Consider the following 19,053-nt stretch of genomic DNA (forward strand, 5'->3'; position numbering starts at 1 on the left):
AGGAACTAAGGCTGTTGGCTGGTGCATTGTCTCCCCCTTGCTTTGAGGCAGGGGTACTGCAGGTCATTATCTGAATTGGACTATATCTGTCTGTCTGTCTGTCTGTCTGTCTGTCTGTCTGTCTGTCTGTCTGTCTGTCTGTCTGTCTGCTTGTCGATCAGCTATTTTTAGCAAGTGGAAAAATGCAGGCTGTGAGAACTGAGACCCGTCACAATAAAAGCATGCAGCTTTCACAAGATGGCCCATAATAAAGACAAGGAAAAGGATTAAGAATTAGGTGGCATTTCACATTGCATATGAGCTATTTTTTTCTCCAAAATGTATTTAAAAAAAATATATATAATAAGGAATTAATTTGGATAATGGTAAAGCACCCTATTGATCATATTAAGGGTAGAGAATCCCAGGTTATATTCCCGGCCACTGCAATATGTCGGGGTACCACTGAGCAGGGCATTTAAACGTATACACAGTAGCAGCTCACGCTCCTCTGTGGGTGCAGCACTTAGCTGGGTGAAGCTGAAAAGGTGAATTTGACCAGGAGAAGCACGACTGAAATGTCTTAATTATTATCCCTCGCCTGCAGGTACCGTCTGACGGGGCTTCCCGTGGACTACCAGAGCAAGAACCTGTCCAACCCGGACGTGACCAACCTGCTGCTGGAGGAGCTCATCATCTGGACCAACTACGAGATCGAGGTGGCGGCGTACAACGGAGCCGGCCTGGGCGCCTTCAGCCACAAGGTCACCGAGTGGACCCTGCAGGGAGGTGAGGAGAACACCGCACATCCACCACGCTTACATCTCGCATAGCACTGCTGAAATCTAACATCTCCAAACGCACATCCACCACCTTTACATCTCACATAGCACCGCTGAAATCTAATATCTCCAAACGCACATCCACCACGCTTACATCTCACATAGCACCGCTGAAATCTAATATCTCCAAAAGCACATCCACCACGCTTACATCTCACATAGCACCGCTGAAATCTAATATCTCCAAACGCACATCCACCACCTTTACATCTCACATAGCACCGCTGAAATCTAACATCTCCAAACGCACATCCACCACCTTTACATCTCACATAGCACCGCTGAAATCTAATGTCTCCAAACGCACATCCACCACCTTTACATCTCACATAGCACCGCTGAAATCTTCACATCCACCACGCTTACATCTCGCGTAGCACTGCTGAAATCTCCAATTCTCCATAGTTCAGTCAGGGCAACTCATAAATGGATGAAATATATATGTATTGAATATGAAATGAGCAATATATTTATCATGGTTTGGCGATGAATTGGATCTGCTTTTTTGGTACTCTGATCACTGTTTTAAGATTTTTTTTTTTTTAATTATTTTTGAAAATAATGACATTCCGGAAATATGGTGGCCAGGTAAAATAATCGTTAATTGTGTATGTGGGTGTCATAAATATTGACGATGACCAATGAAAAGTATTAAATAATAACTACATTGCGTCTATGGGTGAGTTGAACTTTGTTTTCCCCTTCAATTTCCTAAATAAACAGTTTTTGACCTACAAGCTTCCAGCCGACAGCCGCGATATGCATAAATGTCACTCGCTGTGATTTTGTTTGGGATAACATTGAACAAAACCTTACTGAAGAAGTTTTGGTTTGAGAGAGACAGACCGAGAGTCTGTGAAAGAGAGTGTGAGATAGAGAGAGAGGGAGAGACAGAGAGAGGGAGAAACTTGGAACATTAGAGACCATCCGTCTTAGTTCCAATCTGATTCATTTCAGGTTGTCAGGGCAGACCGCTGCTTTATCACGGTTGTTTAAAATGTGCCATGATGGATGCCCTCAAACTCCAAGCCCCCACGCACGCAGCACTCTCACTCCAGTTCTCGTCCCACTGCTTAAGAACTGACAACGAACAGACCTTTATACTGCCCCATCGCCGGAACACTATAAAGCACGACCTAAATGTACTGTACTACTGTAAAATTTGCATTAAAAAGATGCTTTACTTTACTTGAGTATACTGTCCATTTTTCAATACTATTCTACTTCACCACATCTCAGAGGTACATTTTGTACCTTTTTTTTTGCACCACAAAATTATTTGATATCTTTAGTTACTTAATTATTATTCTGCATTAACCAATTAAGCCCTCTTTCATTGTTTGTCTGTACTGTTTACTGTATGTGTATTCTGATGCCAGTAGTTTTGTATGTTTACTCAAGTATAAATCACATTTCAATACAGAACTTGTATACTTACGTAGCAGAGTATTTTTCTACATTTGGGATATTTCCACATTGGGATGGCACAAGACAAGACCCCTTTGGCAAGGACAAAAACAGAGCTGCTCTGCTATTGATCGCTGCCCGTCTCCCTGCCACGTGGCACACTGACTGTGCATATTCCTCCCAGATGGCATCACATAGCGGCCGCGCGGCATCGATCCTCCGTTCCAGTGTCCATTACTGCCCCGTGCAACACAAGGAGCTCATAATAATAATAACGTGCGTAGGAAGGTCTCCCTGCAACCTCCCATGGCTGTTCGAGTTCATTCCTATTGATTCGGCTGTGGGGGGACCAACATAAAAGCCGTGGCAGTTTCCCAACGGATTCTCGCCTCTCGATCCGACATGAGAGCAAACAGCAAACATTTGATGTGATGGTCTGTGTCATTTTATATAACGTACCGATAATAATCCACACCCCACACTGGACTGCAGAACTGACGTTCTCAAACGCAAGATGTACAGAGGAGGGGGCAGACCAGGGGGTTTATTTCCATCAAGGGCCCCCATAACTCTGAGAGTGCACGAAATGGAACCAACACAGGTCCATTTGGTTCCATTTATGCACTCTCAGAGTTAGAGACCTGGCTGTAATGGTCATTTTGGGCTAGCACTTCATGTGTTTGTCTAGTAATTTTGTATGTCCATGGCAAAAATAGAATTTTTACAAAAATGTGAGGTGCGCCATCTGGATTGGACTTGAGCTTAAACGATTTGCCGTGCAGAATGTTGCAAGGTCTGCTTCAGCCCACTCAGCGGTGTTCGAGTTACGGATAGGGACCGAATCGTAAATCATCAATCATGTCCGCAGCAGTCAGCATGCGACGTCGCAGGTACCCCAGGAAACAGCTACTACTGTAGCGTCATGGTTTACCTGGGATCCTAGTTTTACTGAGGCATTACACCTACTAGTGTCATGGTTTACCTGGGATCCTAGTTTTACTGAGGCATTACACCTACTAGCTTCATGCTTTACCTGGGATCCTAGTTTTACTGAGGCATTACACCTACTAGCTTCATGGTTTACCTGGGATCCTAGTTTTACTGAGGCATTACACCTACTAGTGTCATGGTTTACCTGGGATCCTAGTTTTACTGAGGCATTACACCTACTAGTGTCATGGTTTACCTGGGATCCTAGTTTTACTGAGGCATTACACCTACTAGTGTCATGGTTTACCTGGGATCCTAGTTTTACTGAGGCATTACACCTACTAGTGTCATGGTTTACCTGGGATCCTAGTTTTACTGAGGCATTACACCTACTAGTGTCATGGTTTACCACCTGGGATCCTAGTTTTACTGAGGCATTACACCTACTAGTGTCATGGTTTACCTGGGATCCTAGTTTTACTGAGGCATTACACCTACTAGCTTCATGGTTTACCTGGGATCCTAGTTTTACTGAGGCATTACACCTACTAGCGTCATGCTTTACCTGGGATCCTAGTTTTACTGAGGCATTACACCTACTAGCTTCATGGTTTACCTGGGATCCTAGTTTTACTGAGGCATTACACCTACTAGCTTCATGCTTTACCTGGGATCCTAGTTTTACTGAGGCATTACACCTACTAGCTTCATGCTTTACCTGGGATCCTATAGTTTTACTGAGGCATTACACCTACTAGCTTCATGGTTTACCTGGGATCCTATAGTTTTACTGAGGCATTACACCTACTAGTGTCATGGTTTACCTGGGATCCTAGTTTTACTGAGGCATTACACCTACTAGTGTCATGGTTTACCTGGGATCCTAGTTTTACTGAGGCATTACACCTACTAGCGTCATGGTTTACCTGGGATCCTATAGTTTTACTGAGGCATTACACCTACTAGCTTCATGGTTTAACTGGGATCCTAGTTTTACTGAGGCATTACACCGTCTCTCTGCACTTCTATGTACTTATTGCAAGTCGCTCTGGAGGAGAACATGACAACATGCTAGATATGCAAATAGAAAATTGTCATTTGTAATTTCCCGTCCTCCCTCCTCCTCCCCAGTACCGACCATCGCCCCCGGCAACGTGCAGGCGGAGCCGGTGAACTCCACGACCATCCGTTTCACCTGGTCCGCCCCCAACCCACAGTTCATCAACGGCATCAACCAGGGATACAAGGTGAGGTCATCTTCATCATCATCATCATCATCGTTGTCGCCAGTCCCCTCCCAATAGAACAACAGTGCACATCTATGCCCTTTACAAAGCGTTAGACCCATGGGAGATATATTTGTTGGGGGAGGGAAATGTTGAATTCTTTCATGTTTTTGAATTATCCGGAATTTCCTCAACAAGTGGTCTATTATTGGTTTGTTTGTGAAAGCTCTTCACTATCAGTCTGTGGGCCGTTGCCTTTATTCTCTTACCATAACTACTACTGTACATAAAAATGTAAATGTATTCTCTTACAGTACGACAGCCAGACGAATTTTCCGGAAGTGCATTATTTTGTCTATGGGACCCGGCGACTATTGGCCATAGTAGGCGAACAGGCGATGGTCGAAAAGGGGGCGGGGCAACGTCGCCCGAAAATATAAAAATAATTCATCTTTTCGGGCGATGACGGGCGATTGGGCGATGTGTCAGCCGATGCTCGCCCGCTGTTAAAACGCACATAGCTAGTACATATAAACATGTTTATTCTCTTATACCATAGCTACTACATATAAACATGTTTATTCTCTTATACCATAGCTACTACATATAAACAATAGGGCTGTCAAATGATTAAAAAATTTAATCAGATTAATCACAGCTTCAAAATTAATTTAATCATGATTAATCACCATTCGAACTATGTCCAAAATATGCCATGTTTTCCTGTTTATTGTTGTGGAAATGGAAATATAAATGACAGAAAGCGGATATACATTTGTTTTTGAATGATTTTTGTTTTCTAATGCATTTAGTATAGACATGATGTGATGTGAGCATTTGTAGGCCTAGCCTACACTTTGAGTTAAATCAACACTGGCTTTTGGCCATGTAGACTGCGGTCCACCAGGAGGAAGTCACTAATGTTGCTCTGGAGAGGGAAGTCTGGAACACTCTGGTGGAGCTGTTGCCCCCGCGACCCGACTAGGGATAAGCGGTTGAAGATGGATGGATGGATGAATGGAGACTGGAGTCCCAGTCCAGAGATGAAAATCATAATAAAATGGCCTAGGCTACTTTCTATCAATTTAATTTGGGGGTCCTTGAAATTAAAATAGCTGAGAAGCAATGGGTTAAACTGTAGACTATAGTTAATTGAAATTCACAAAATACAATAATGGCACATAAGCATTTTTGGAAACAGGGCTTGGTTTAGAAAAGCCTATATTTTGCGCTAAAGTAATTATTGAATAACATATAAATGTAGGTTTTAAGGCTAGAATGGCATTGTAGTGGACTGTAGTGAGAGGCGAGATTGTCTCTCCTTCATTGCGGGACTGCAGGACTAGTCTGGAGATAGTTAGTCGTGAATCAGCTTCAGTCAGTGTTTTGGTTCGTACCTGGAGTTGCGCATTATCTCCGCGGTGCACAGCAGCACAGGAGAATTGTCTTTAATATATCCATGGTCGTTTCCAGTTGCTTTCCATGTGCGACACAAAAGTACCATGTGTTTGTTTTGGTAATAGCCTACTGCACACTTTTGTATGTCTCTAAATGTCTGTATGTCTTTAAATGTTTTGATGAATTGAACAATGTGGACCCTGTTGTAAACAAGTGTAATGCTTAATTGGGTCGTCCACTCACAGTTGACAGTCTTTGTATTGAGTTTGTGCTTAAAATGTACTGTAAATTCTACAAACTGTTAATAAATATTTCAATCAATCAAAAAAGGCGCAGCCATGCTGATTCACGTAATCGCGTAGGACAAAACGAAACCAGCCGGACAAACATTAATGGCATTTTCAAAATGTCCACAAGTTGCGACGGACCTGAGTGATTCTTGCAGCGCGCTGATAGCTAACACTAGTAGTGTGTGTGTGTGTGTGTGTGTGTGTGTGTGTGTGTGTGTGTGTGTGTGTGTGTGTGTGTGTGTGTGTGTGTGTGTGTGTGTGTGTGCAGTGTAGCCTAATGGGGCTTTGCTAGGCAGACAAAGTAACGCAACAGAGTTACAGAATCAAACCACTTTGCAACCAAACTACAATACACAAGCTATCTCTCTGGTGTTGTTCAATCATGACTGTGTGCTACACAGTGACAGATTTGTTATGCTCTGGACGTTCCTGAGCCGCGCGCACGGGCGCATGTTAGGGGGAACACTAACATGCGTTAATTGCGTTAAATATTTTAACGCAATTGATTAATGCCATTAACGCGTTATTTTTGACAGCCTTAATAAACATGTTTAATTATTCTCTTATACCATAGCTACTACATATAAATATGTATATTTATTATCTTATACCATAGCTACTACATATAAATATGTATATTTATTCTCTTATACCATAGCTACTACATATAAATATGTATATTTATTCTCTTATACCATAGCTACCACATATAAATATGTATATTTATTCTCTTATACCATAGCTACTACATATAAATATGTATATTTATTCTCTTATACCATAGCTACCACATATAAATATGTATATTTATTCTCTTATACCATAGCTACTACATATAAATATGTATATTTATTCTCTTATACCATAGCTACTACATATAAATATGTATATTTATTCTCTTATACCATAGCTACCACATATAAATATGTATGTTTATTCTCTTATACCATAGCTACTACATATAAATATGTATATTTATTCTCTTATACCATAGCTACCACATATAAATATGTATATTTATTCTCTTATACCATAGCTACCACATATAAATATGTATATTTATTCTCTTATACCATAGCTACCACATATAAATATGTATATTTATTCTCTTATACCATAGCTACTACATATAAATATGTATATTTATTCTCTTATACCATAGCTACTACATATAAATATGTATATTTATTCTCTTATACCATAGCTACCACATATAAATATGTATATTTATTCTCTTATACCATAGCTACCACATATAAATATGTATATTTATTCTCTTATACCATAGCTACTACATATAAATATGTATATTTATTCTCTTATACCATAGCTACCACATATAAATATGTATATTTATTCTCTTATACCATAGCTACTACATATAAATATGTATATTTATTCTCTTATACCATAGCTACCACATATAAATATATGTATATTATCTTTCCCACCATGCTGTGATGAATGTCTTCATTATTTTGTCATGGACGTTTGAATGTCGCCGGCTCTCTCTCTCTCTCTCTTGTCTCAGGCGTGTACTTCATTGAAATGAACACAGCGGTCCACAGGGGGATCTTAAGAGACCCCCGGGCCGTAATGGGATGCCGTTTTCCTTCTTGGGGAAAGCATGTTTGGAATGACTGATGCAGCAGCTGTTTTGTTTCGGGGTGAGAGGGAGGGAGAGAGTTTGGATGTTGGTGTGTGTGTGTGTGTGTGTGTGTGTGTGTGTGTGTGTGTGTGTGTGTGTGTGTGTGTGTGTGTGTGTGTGTGTGTGCGCGAGTGTGTGTGTGTGTGTGCGTGCACTCGTGTGTGCGCTCCTGTGCGTATGAAATATCTCTGCACGCCTCAGAGGGTGAGCTATACTTAGTTCTATGCCGTTTGCGATGCACCAGACAGTAGCAGATCTACAAGCTCACAGTGCCATGGCAGCGTGACACCGTTGTTAGCTTGTAGATCTGCTGTTTTTCGGTGCAGCGACACAGTATAAATGAGGGGCACTAGCTCTGCACTGGCAGCCAGGGTCACTACACTGTATACTGGCTGTGAATGTTAAATACAGAGCTGTTCCCCAGGGAAAGAGCACTGGACCGGAGAGATGCTAGCGGGGGTTAGGGCTGACAGGGAACTATGAGAGAGAGAGAGAGAGAGAGAGAGAGAGAGAGAGATGCTGAGGATGTTAGGGCAGACAAGGAACTCTAGAGGAGAGATAGACTGAAAGAGAGGGGTTATGAGGTGAGGAAAGTATCCATCCATGCATCCGTCTGTCTGTCTGTCTGTCTGTCTGTCTGTCTGTCTGTCTGTCTGTCTGTCCGTACGTCCATTTGTTTGTCCGTCCGTCCATGGGGCCACTTGAAAATCTTAAAAGTGTCAGGAAGAATCATAGGAACTGTTACTCTTAAGGTCCCCATTCCATGCCACCACAGTGGTTGCGTGCTTGAATGTACATCCATTGTCCTATATGTTTCTCTGGCATGTATAGTAGTCAAGTTAGTCAAACTAACTGATAGAGCCGCTCTCTGGGGACGAATTAACACAGACTATACTGTACCTGCCAGCAACATGCTGTTATGTCTGCATTCACCAGCCATTATGGGATGATTTCAGCGGAACCCAAACTCACTCTCTCTCTCTCTCTCTCTCTCTCTCTCTCTCTCACCCCCCTCTATCCCTCCATTGAGTGACAGTCTGTCAGTCTGAAGGCGTGACAGCCTTCCACTTCCCAAAATGTCTCAGCAGTGACTTCTCACCACGACGAGGAGAGAGACTATAAAGTGTGATTAGAGGAGAAATATTATTTATGGTCTCATATTTCACTTGTCTGATGACTTGTCTGTCTGTCTGTCTGTCTGTCTGTCTGTCTGTCTGTCTGTCTGTCTGTCTGTCTGTCTGTCTGTCTGTCTGTCTGTCTGTCTGTCTGTCTCTCAGCTGCTGGCCTGGGCGCCGGGCCACGAGGACGACGTGAGCGTGGTGACTGTGCGGCCCAACTTCCAGGACAGCGTGCACGTGGGCTACGTGACGGCGCTGAAGAAGTTCACCGAGTATCAGACCTCCGTGCTGTGCTTCACCACGCCGGGGGACGGGCCCCGCAGCCCCGCCAGGGGCCTGCGCACGCACGAGGACAGTGAGTTTAAACAGACCCCCCCCCCCCCACACACACATACTCAGTCAACACACCTGAGGGAACATTCGACAAAAATTACCCTTCTAAATCAGTAGTTCTCACACGTTTGCATGCCAAGGAGGATCCCCTAAAAGGCAGTGCGGACGCCCCGCCATCTGGAAATGTTTTGTGCCAGGCACCCCAGAAGATAAAATTTGTGTTATGTTTTTTTGGTAGCACTTTACAATAATGACCCGTTATAAAGCATTTATAAACGTTTATAAGCAGTTTGTAGACTATTAACAAATCATTATTAACCTGTTTGTTGACATTCGTAAATGATTATTAAAACCGTTATAACTATGTTTACAAATCATTTATAAGGTATTAGTAAGTAGTAAACTATTCATTAATAAGCCATTTATATACATCTGTAAATGATTATTAAATCATTTGTAATGACCCCATGATAAAGCATTTATAAACGTTTATAAGCAGTTTGTAGACTATTAACAAATCATTAACAACCTGCTTGTTTACATTTGTAAATGATTACTAAAACCTTTATAACAAATTTACAAATAATTTATAAAGTATTAGTAAGTAGTAAAACTATTCATGAATAAGCCATGTATAATACATCTGTAAATGATTATTAAATCATTTGTAACTGATGTTATATAATATATACAAGCTATTTGTATATTTGGGAAATGTGTTTGTTCATGTTTAACATATACTTTGTAAAACATTCCTAAAATATCTATAAATCCTTAGTACATGTTATTAAGTGTAGGAGGACAGTCATACTCGGATACGAGTGACCGCCGATGATGATGAAAGTGACGACAGTTCATCATTTACAACTGTCTGTTAATGTTTGTTCATGTTTAACATATGCTTTGTAAAACATTCCTAAAACATATAAAAATCCTTAGTACATGTTATTAAGGTCCCTATAGTAAAGTGACGACAGTTCATAATTTACAACTGTCTGTTAATGTTTGTTCATGTTTAACATATGCTTTGTAAAACATTCCTAAAACATATATAAATCCTTAGTACATGTTATTAAGGTCCCTATAGTAAAGTGACGACAGTTCATAATTTACAACTGTCTGTTAATGTTTGTTCATGTTTAACATATGCTTTGTAAAACATTCCTAAAATATCTATAAATCCTTAGTACATGTTATTAAGGTGCCTATATTAAAGTGACGACAGTTCATAATTTACAACTGTCTGTTAATGTGTTTGTTCATGTTTAACCCTACATCATTTTATGTTGAAGATGTTGTGTTGCATTGTGGGTAATCCTCAGTACAGAGGAACTCCATACTGAGGGTAAGATGGTCTCCTGTTTGCTCAGGCACAAACAAATTAATTACAAACATCTAAGCTTCATATAAGTGGCCAGATATGCACTCATGTTTACATAGTGTTATTCAGTAACATTCGTTTTTGTATGACATGGTATCATATGACATTGTTTATTTAATTGTTTGGAAAACGGTTAGCATGTTAGCTAGCTGTTAGCTGTGCTGTGTAGCCTGTGTTACATGAGAATTCACTGACACTCCATGTAAGTGAATTCTCAAAAACGAATGTTACTGAATAACACTATGTAAACATGAGTGCATATCTGGCCACTTATATGAAGCATAGATGTTTGTAATTAATTTGTTTGTGCCTGAGCAAACAGGAGACCATCTTACCCTCAGTATGGAGTTCCTCTGGCCTACTGAGGATTACCCACAATGCAACACAACATCTTCAACATAAAATTATGTAGGGTTAAACATGAACAAACATTAACAGACAGTTGTAAATTATGAACCCTACATAATTTTATGTTGAAGATGTTGTGTTGCATTGTGGGTAATCCTCAGTACAGAGGAACTCCATACTGAGGGTAAGATGGTCTCCTGTTTGCTCAGGCACAAACAAATTAATTACAAACATCTATGCTTCATATAAGTGGCCAGATATGCACTCATGTTTACATAGTGTTATTCAGTAACATTCGTTTTTGAAAATTCACTTACATGGAGTGTCAGTGAATTATCATGTAACACAGGCTACACAGCACAGCTAACAGCTGTGCTAACAGCTAGCTAACATGCTAACCGTTTTTCAAACAATTGAATAAACAATGTCATATGATACCATGTCATACAAAAACAAATGTTACTGAATAACACTATGTAAACATGAGTGCATATCTGGCCACTTATATGAAGCTTAGATGTTTGTAATTAATTTGTTTGTGCCTGAGCAAACAGGAGACCATCTTACCCTCAGTATGGAGTTCCTCTGTACTGAGGATTACCCACAAAGCAACACAACATCTTCAACATAAAATGATGTAGGGTTAAACATGAACAAACATTAACAGACAGTTGTAAATGATGAACTGTCATCACTTTACTATAGGGACCTTAATAACATGTACTAAGGATTTATATACGTTTTAGGAATGTTTTACAAAGCATATGTTAAACATGAACAAACATTAACAGACAGTTGTAAATTATGAACTGTCGTCACTTTACTATAGGGACCTTAATAACATGTACTAAGGATTTATATATGTTTTAGGAATGTTTTACAAAGCATATGTTAAACATGAACAAACATTAACAGACCGTTGTAAATTATGAACTGTCGTCACTTTACTATAGGGACCTTAATAACATGTACTAAGGATTTATATATGTTTTAGGAATGTTTTACAAAGCATATGTTAAACATGAACAAACATTAACAGACAGTTGTAAATTATGAACTGTCGTCACTTTACTATAGGGACCTTAATAACATGTACTAAGGATTTATATATGTTTTAGGAATGTTTTACAAAGCATATGTTAAACATGAACAAACATTAACAGACAGTTGTAAATTATGAACTGTCGTCACTTTACTATAGGGACCTTAATAACATGTACTAAGGATTTATATACGTTTTAGGAATGTTTTACAAAGCATATGTTAAACATGAACAAACATTAACAGACAGTTGTAAATTATGAACTGTCGTCACTTTACTATAGGGACCTTAATAACATGTACTAAGGATTTATATATGTTTTAGGAATGTTTTACAAAGCATATGTTAAACATGAACAAACATTAACAGACAGTTGTAAATTATGAACTGTCGTCACTTTACTATAGGGACCTTAATAACATGTACTAAGGATTTATATATGTTTTAGGAATGTTTTACAAAGCATATGTTAAACATGAACAAACATTAACAGACAGTTGTAAATGATGAACTGTCGTCACTTTCATCATCATCGGCGGTCACTCGTATCCGAGTATGACTGTCCTCCTCCACTTAATAACATGTACTAAGGATTTATAGATATTTTAGGAATGTTTTACAAAGTATATGTTAAACATGAACAAACACATTTCCCAAATATACAAATAGCTTGTATATATTATATAACATCAGTTACAAATGATTTAATAATCATTTACAGATGTATTATACATGGCTTATTCATGAATAGTTTTACTACTTACTAATACTTTATAAATTATTTGTAAATTTGTTATAAAGGTTTTAGTAATCATTTACAAATGTAAACAAGCAGGTTGTTAATGATTTGTTAATAGTCTACAAACTGCTTATAAACGTTTATAAATGCTTTATCATGGGGTCATTACAAATGATTTAATAATCATTTACAGATGTATATAAATGGCTTATTAATGAATAGTTTACTACTTACTAATACCTTATAAATGATTTGTAACCATAGTTATAACGGTTTTAATAATCATTTACGAATGTCAACAAACAGGTTAATAATGATTTGTTAATAGTCTACAAACTGCTTATAAACGTTTATAAATGCTTTATAACGGGTCATTATTGTAAAGTGCTACCCCATTTTTTTTTTATCCAAATTATGCAACATTTTTCAAACTCTTGTTCCATGTGGTCCTAGGAAAAATGTGATAATATAGAATCGCAATCATTTTAACCCTTTTATCCATATTTTATACGTTTGCTATTATCAAATAGCAGATATACAATTGCTATTTTTGAGTGGTGCAACCACTCCTACAACCAGGAATGTCCGTGTGTATCATGTGTAGTCAAGTAGTAGTCAAGAGCACGAGTGGTGTGCACATGCGTGAAATTGGAACGACAGAAGTATGTGACATGGCTGCCACCTGCTGGACACAAATCAACTGCTGACTGTCTAGGTTCATTGATATCCATAATAAAGCTAATCTGACGGATCAGAGAGAGAGAGAGAGAGAGAGAGAGAGAGAGAGAGAGGAGGGGGGGAGAGGGGAGTTGCACCACTCAGTTCACACAGGTGTGATTTTTTTTTAAATCCTGAAAGTTTGCCATTTGCGGCATGCGAGGCGCTCACTTGTGGCCCATGGAAGAATTATAAAAGGGCTTATAAAAGTTACAGGTATGTTGTGCGATAACCATAATGACAGTAATCCTTAATCATATTCAAGGGCTTTTGGCACTGTACAAATGGAGAGTGTACAAATAGAACCAAATGGACACACACACATCTCTGTCACTCCCTTGGTGCACAGAGGAGCTGTGTGTCCCACAGTATGAGGTCCACACAGGGCACCACATCATGTATAATTCATAGGCAGCCTAGCTGCTACAGATGTGCTGCTAATGATCTAGTAGCAACCAGCAACCTAGAAACTCTTACAGCCTCTTATTAGGAGTTCGTTGTAGGCTCTGACAGGAACAATCTAAGGCCCAAGATCCTAAGATATTATTGGAGTGCGGCGCCTCGGGATCGAACCTATGCCAGGCTGGCGCACAACATGCTATCACGTCAAGAAAGCTGTAGCTCACTTTGGCAGAGCGAGTTACGACCGGGCGTCGCTACACTATTACCAATCCTCCATCTTCCATCTCTGCCGGCGGAATGGCTTGTCTAATGGGCTCATATGCACACAGAATAACTCTTCCTACTTCCGGGCAGCTGAGTCCATTTGGTTTCTTTTGTACACTCTCTGAGTTACAGACCCGTACGGTGCCATTTGGAACAAAAAAATCCTTTGACAGGTACTGAATTCCAAAAGCGGACACGCGTCATAGTGGAAGTGAAATAGCCTGAAATCACCAGCACCCAAGCGCCATACCACTTTCGTCCAAAAGCGGCGGAACTCATTGTGTTAACCACTTAAACCCTAAATGGTTGACCAGAGTCCCTCAGGGCTCTCTATAGCGTATTTGTATTGTGTAGTTTTATCGATCGGCTATTGTCAGCGAAAGCTTTCCCCACAAAACGTATAAGTGGTTAAGAACCTCTCCCTGCTGTGATTTTATTTATTTTTATTTAATTTTTACAAACCAACCCCCTGGCTTTAGTAGCGGCATTGAACATACAGTATGAGTGTAGCAATGTTTCTTTGACCGTTTGTTGTATGTGTGTATCCCTGCGTTTAGCCCCCGGAGCTGTGGGTCACCTGAGCTTCACGGACATCCTGGACACCTCGCTGAAGGTCAGCTGGAGGGAGCCCAACGAGAAGAACGGCATTCTGACAGGTAACCTAACCTCTCCCCACCATCCATCCATCCTTCATCCATCCAGCCATCCATCTTCAACTTAAATCGCTATAAAGTTTTGTAAAAAAAATACACATTTTGCCCCATGCTCGAATGCCCCCTATCAAAAACAGCTAAAATCACTCATCTTTTACTTTCTCTAATAACAACCTAAAACATGAACCTTGGTTGAAAAAAAGTTGTCCTTTAACACAATCACGACAAGCGGTGTGATGTTAAGTTGTTGTTTTTTTTTGTTTTTTTTTCAATGCTTTCTCAAGCACGAAATTGCAAAATATGTTATCCATGAGATTATGTACTGCACTGCTCAGCTGAAGGCCGTGCAATCTTTCTGAGATCACTCGCACGACTTCAAAATAAAATAGAAATGTTCACATCCTTAAAATGGTGAAATGTAACAGCAGTAAGTGTGTGTGGAACATTCATAATTATCACTTATCAGGTGACGAGGAATGGTACCTGAAACATAATGGAATCACATCATGTGGAGATGGAACAATATGGAGCTGTTAATTGCATTAACTTTGAGAGGGTGAGAGAACAGTGGTTGAGTGGTGAGAGTGGGTTGAGGGAATGTAATCATAGCCCAGATTTAATGCGTTTTATTTGATTTACGTAATGACGGTAATTAAATTTTTTGTTAGCTTGGCCCTCGGCACTCCGGGACCACGCAGATCAGCTCTCACTGTTATGTATTATATAGTATTTAAAAGTAGGGCGCATGAATAAATGTACATACTGTAATCCAATTTAATCTATGTCTTTACATGCCCTTGTGATTCTTAATTATTTATTTTGAATATTGAATATATATTTTTTGTCTTCCAACTAAACAATTATAATAATAAATGTCCCCTATTTAGCGTACACCAAAATATGTAGGGGGTAATGGCTAGTGAGTATGACAGTCATGTTCTCATAGTGTATTCTACCTCCTCTCCTCTCCTCTCCTCTCCTCTCCTCTCCTCTCCTCTCCTCTCCTCTCCTCTCCTCTCCTCTCCTCTCCTCTCCTCTCCTCTCCTCTCCTCTCCTCTCCTCTCCTCTCCTCTCCTCTCCTCTCCTCTCCTCTCCTCTCCTCTCCTCTCCTCTCCTCTCCTCTCCTCTCCTCTCCTCTCCTCTCCTCTCCTCTCCCCTCCCCTCCCCTCCCCTCCAGGGTATCGTATCTCGTGGGAGGAGTACAACCGGACCAACACCAGGGTGACCCACTACCTTCCCAACGTGACGTTGGAGTACCGTGTGACCGGCCTGACCGCCCTGACCACCTACACCATCGAGGTGGCGGGCATGACCTCCAAGGGTCAGGGGCAGCTGTCCTCCTCCACCATCTCTTCTGGCGTCCCACCAGGTATGTGTTTTGGCACATGCAGGTCTACCTTGTATCCTGTTTAGCTTGTAGTTGTTCCATTTATCCCCAATTTACCAATTGATTCCTCCCCACACACATCTGTGTGTTGTCACTATAGCTGTCATGATTACAAAATCTATTGATTTCATTGAAACTGTAGATTTAGTCGACTAAAAGTAAATCCTTTCAGATGACTAAATTATGACTAAAACCAAATTGAAGTTTTATTCAAAATACTATGACTAAACTAAATCCAAACTTGCTGCTGGGATCAACACTGCTATGCCCCACTGCCTCCCACAGGCACATGTTATTGAACAATCGCTCAAAGAAGAAAGAAAGAAAAGGCCGTGCAGCGAATGCAAATCACAGAACGAATTATCCCTCCCCACAGGCTAAAATGTAAAAAAAAACATATTTTGAACTAATTAGGCAGAAAAGTTTGCGGCAGCGGGTCATTTTTCAACATCAGGTGCTCAGCAGAAAGGCTCCCACCGTCGCCTCATTAGAGACGTGGCGGTTTCAGCCACTCAATCCATTTAGATCTGCATCGCTGGCTAATCTAAACCCTGCAGTGATAGAGCAGTGGGTGACAAAGTACTGAACCCACTCTTAGTAAAATATTACTTACAATCAACAAACACAAATACTCAATTAAAGTACTTTTTTAAGTAAAATGTTTTTACTTAGGTGAAGTACGACTGTCAGGCAGCTCAGGCTGTCGCCTCACAGATAGAAGGTCCTGGGTTCGATTCCCAGTGTGGGCACTGGGGTGTGTTCTCTCCTCTGTGTCATCAGTGCCCATACCCCTAGGTGGGGTTGGCAAAAGGGCCTTTCTCTGTGGAGTTTGCATGTTCTCCCCAGTCCCCATGTCATCTAGGGTAGGCAATAGGCATACCTCACAAAAACATGCAGTAATCCTGGTCTCTAAACTGCCTCCTCCTGGCCAGCTGGGGCGCCTGATGGAGGGGAAAGGAACTGTTTGGAATAACCAACTAAAAATAAGTGGCTTTTATTGGATTGCATTGAGGAAGGAAGCATGAGGTCAGTCCGTTGCTCTCCCCAGGTTGGCAGAGGGAGTGTAGCGCCCAGGATTACATTATTGACACTGGGTTAAAAAAGGGATAGAAATAAATACAAAATAAGCTACTGTCCTTCACTGAGCATTCCTGACAGCAATCCGCCCCCAATTGGACATTGCTGTAAGTTATTTTGTCGTTGAGCATGAAATGGACAGATTACAATAATCACGCCTATTTCATCCCACCGGGCAATTACAGTTTTCAGCCGTCGCTCAGCAGAGAGCTTCTCAATTGAACGCGGAGAGTGGGGGAGTTCACTGTCTGCTTTGCTCAGAGACACCTCGGCACATTGGCGCGGCCAGGAAAAATGAAATAAAAAATTAAAATGCCACAGACAAGGCCAAGTCTTTGTCACAGACACATTATTGTCCCTGTATACGGACATATTGATGACTGCTTGTCTTCTGGGTGGGGAGGTAGATATTACGGAGCACCAGTAATGGCGTATAGCTCTCACAGCGAACCATAATATTTAGATTTTTTAAACGTCTTAGCAGGCCGACTGAGCACGCCTTGTGTCATCTGGCGCCAGACGCAATGAAACCCCCCAGCCCGCCACCACCTGCATCAGCATCATAAAGCACACGCCACTACACCAGCTAATGAACGTACGCACGCATGCATGCATGCACGCAGGCACGCACGCAGGCACGCACGCAGGCGCGCACGCACGCACGCACACTTACAATAACCACTTCAGCCCTATATACAGTACAGCCGATCTGCTATTGATTGTTATACATTTGAAAACTTGTGAATGGGACCACAAAGCCATTGGATGATGCCAGTCATCAAATTATTGGCTTTAATAGGAATACGACCAAAAAAATATATTATTATTATTATAAAAGAATATAATAAATCTTCATGAATTCAATACTAAATGTAAGTACAATTTGAATACTTTACTTTACATTACTTTACACTTGTAAAATGGTAACACTTTTTTTCCACCACTGCGAATTGGACCCGACATAACATTTCAGACAAAAATAAATTAATAAAGTCTCCCACCCCCCCCCCCCCCCATTCCCCGTCATCCGCGAGATAATTTCCATTTTTTTTTACGGTCGCCCATTAAAAGACCACTAAATTTCATAATAGAATTACAATAGCCGCAATCAATTACGTTGGCGCTGGGTGCTATATGGCGCTCCCCGACTCCCCGATACGTCTGAGAGAGCTGTCAAATGTAATGACTGTTATATTGGAGTGCTGGGGACCATGGAGCAGCCGTTATAGGCCCCCAAATGGTGATTACTTTGCACTTTACTGTACGTGTAAAGATAGCACCTGGTGCGCCCGTAACTCTAAACCCCCCCTGGAGAACTACTTAACCATATCGTAGCTGTCGGACAGAAACCTCGTATGTCCATATTTCTTTACTCCGGCGCAAAAAAACGCAAAGCAGCGCGTTTTGAGCTTGTGGATCCGTTTCTTTTTATGTTTTTGAATTTGAATTTGTTTTGGGTGGAGGTTTCCACCCGACAGAGAGACGATAGCTAAATGTATCGCCGGGCGGGTGAGCACGCAAATGATTTAGATTGTGCTGGGGGTTGTATTTTTACGACGGAGACACGTATTATTTTTACGACGGAGGCACTTGGATTTCATTAGTATGGACGAGGAGACGCGTTTTAGGCTAAAACTGGGGGAAAGTCAGGCCTTCCCCCCACAATCTGTTCTGTTCTACCTGATTTATACTTATCTGTACGCGAGAGGCGTGCGCCGACAATCTATAAGCTGACAGTGTGGCACCTTGACAAGCTGTGATCTACAGCTTGTTGATTGGCTATTTTCAGCGTGTGTCTGTGTGAGTGACACCCATGCGGAACAAAGTATAGCCTAAGTTCGCATTCACACCTGTAATTGATAGACTTGGTGC

The 19,053-nt window shown here is 40.8% G+C and overlaps 1 protein-coding gene across 8 annotated transcripts in view; it reads left to right on the top strand.

Moving 5' to 3' along the window:
* The window catches only part of LOC310874999 (protein sidekick-2-like), a 503,627-nt gene that overhangs the window by 410,676 nt on the left and 73,898 nt on the right, over window positions 1–19,053 (top strand). For all 8 annotated transcript variants that reach the window (XM_083787997.1, XM_083788001.1, XM_083787998.1 and 5 more), the window contains exons 17-21: window positions 587–768; window positions 4,290–4,405; window positions 8,998–9,193; window positions 14,622–14,720; window positions 15,895–16,086. In XM_083787997.1, the coding sequence (XP_083644123.1) occupies window positions 587–768; window positions 4,290–4,405; window positions 8,998–9,193; window positions 14,622–14,720; window positions 15,895–16,086 (785 nt within the window). The remainder of the gene's footprint in view (window positions 1–586; window positions 769–4,289; window positions 4,406–8,997; window positions 9,194–14,621; window positions 14,721–15,894; window positions 16,087–19,053) is intronic.

The sequence above is a fragment of the Protomyctophum parallelum genome (genome assembly GCF_964188405.1).
Source record: "Protomyctophum parallelum genome assembly, chromosome: 17".
NCBI lineage: Eukaryota > Metazoa > Chordata > Actinopteri > Myctophiformes > Myctophidae > Protomyctophum > Protomyctophum parallelum.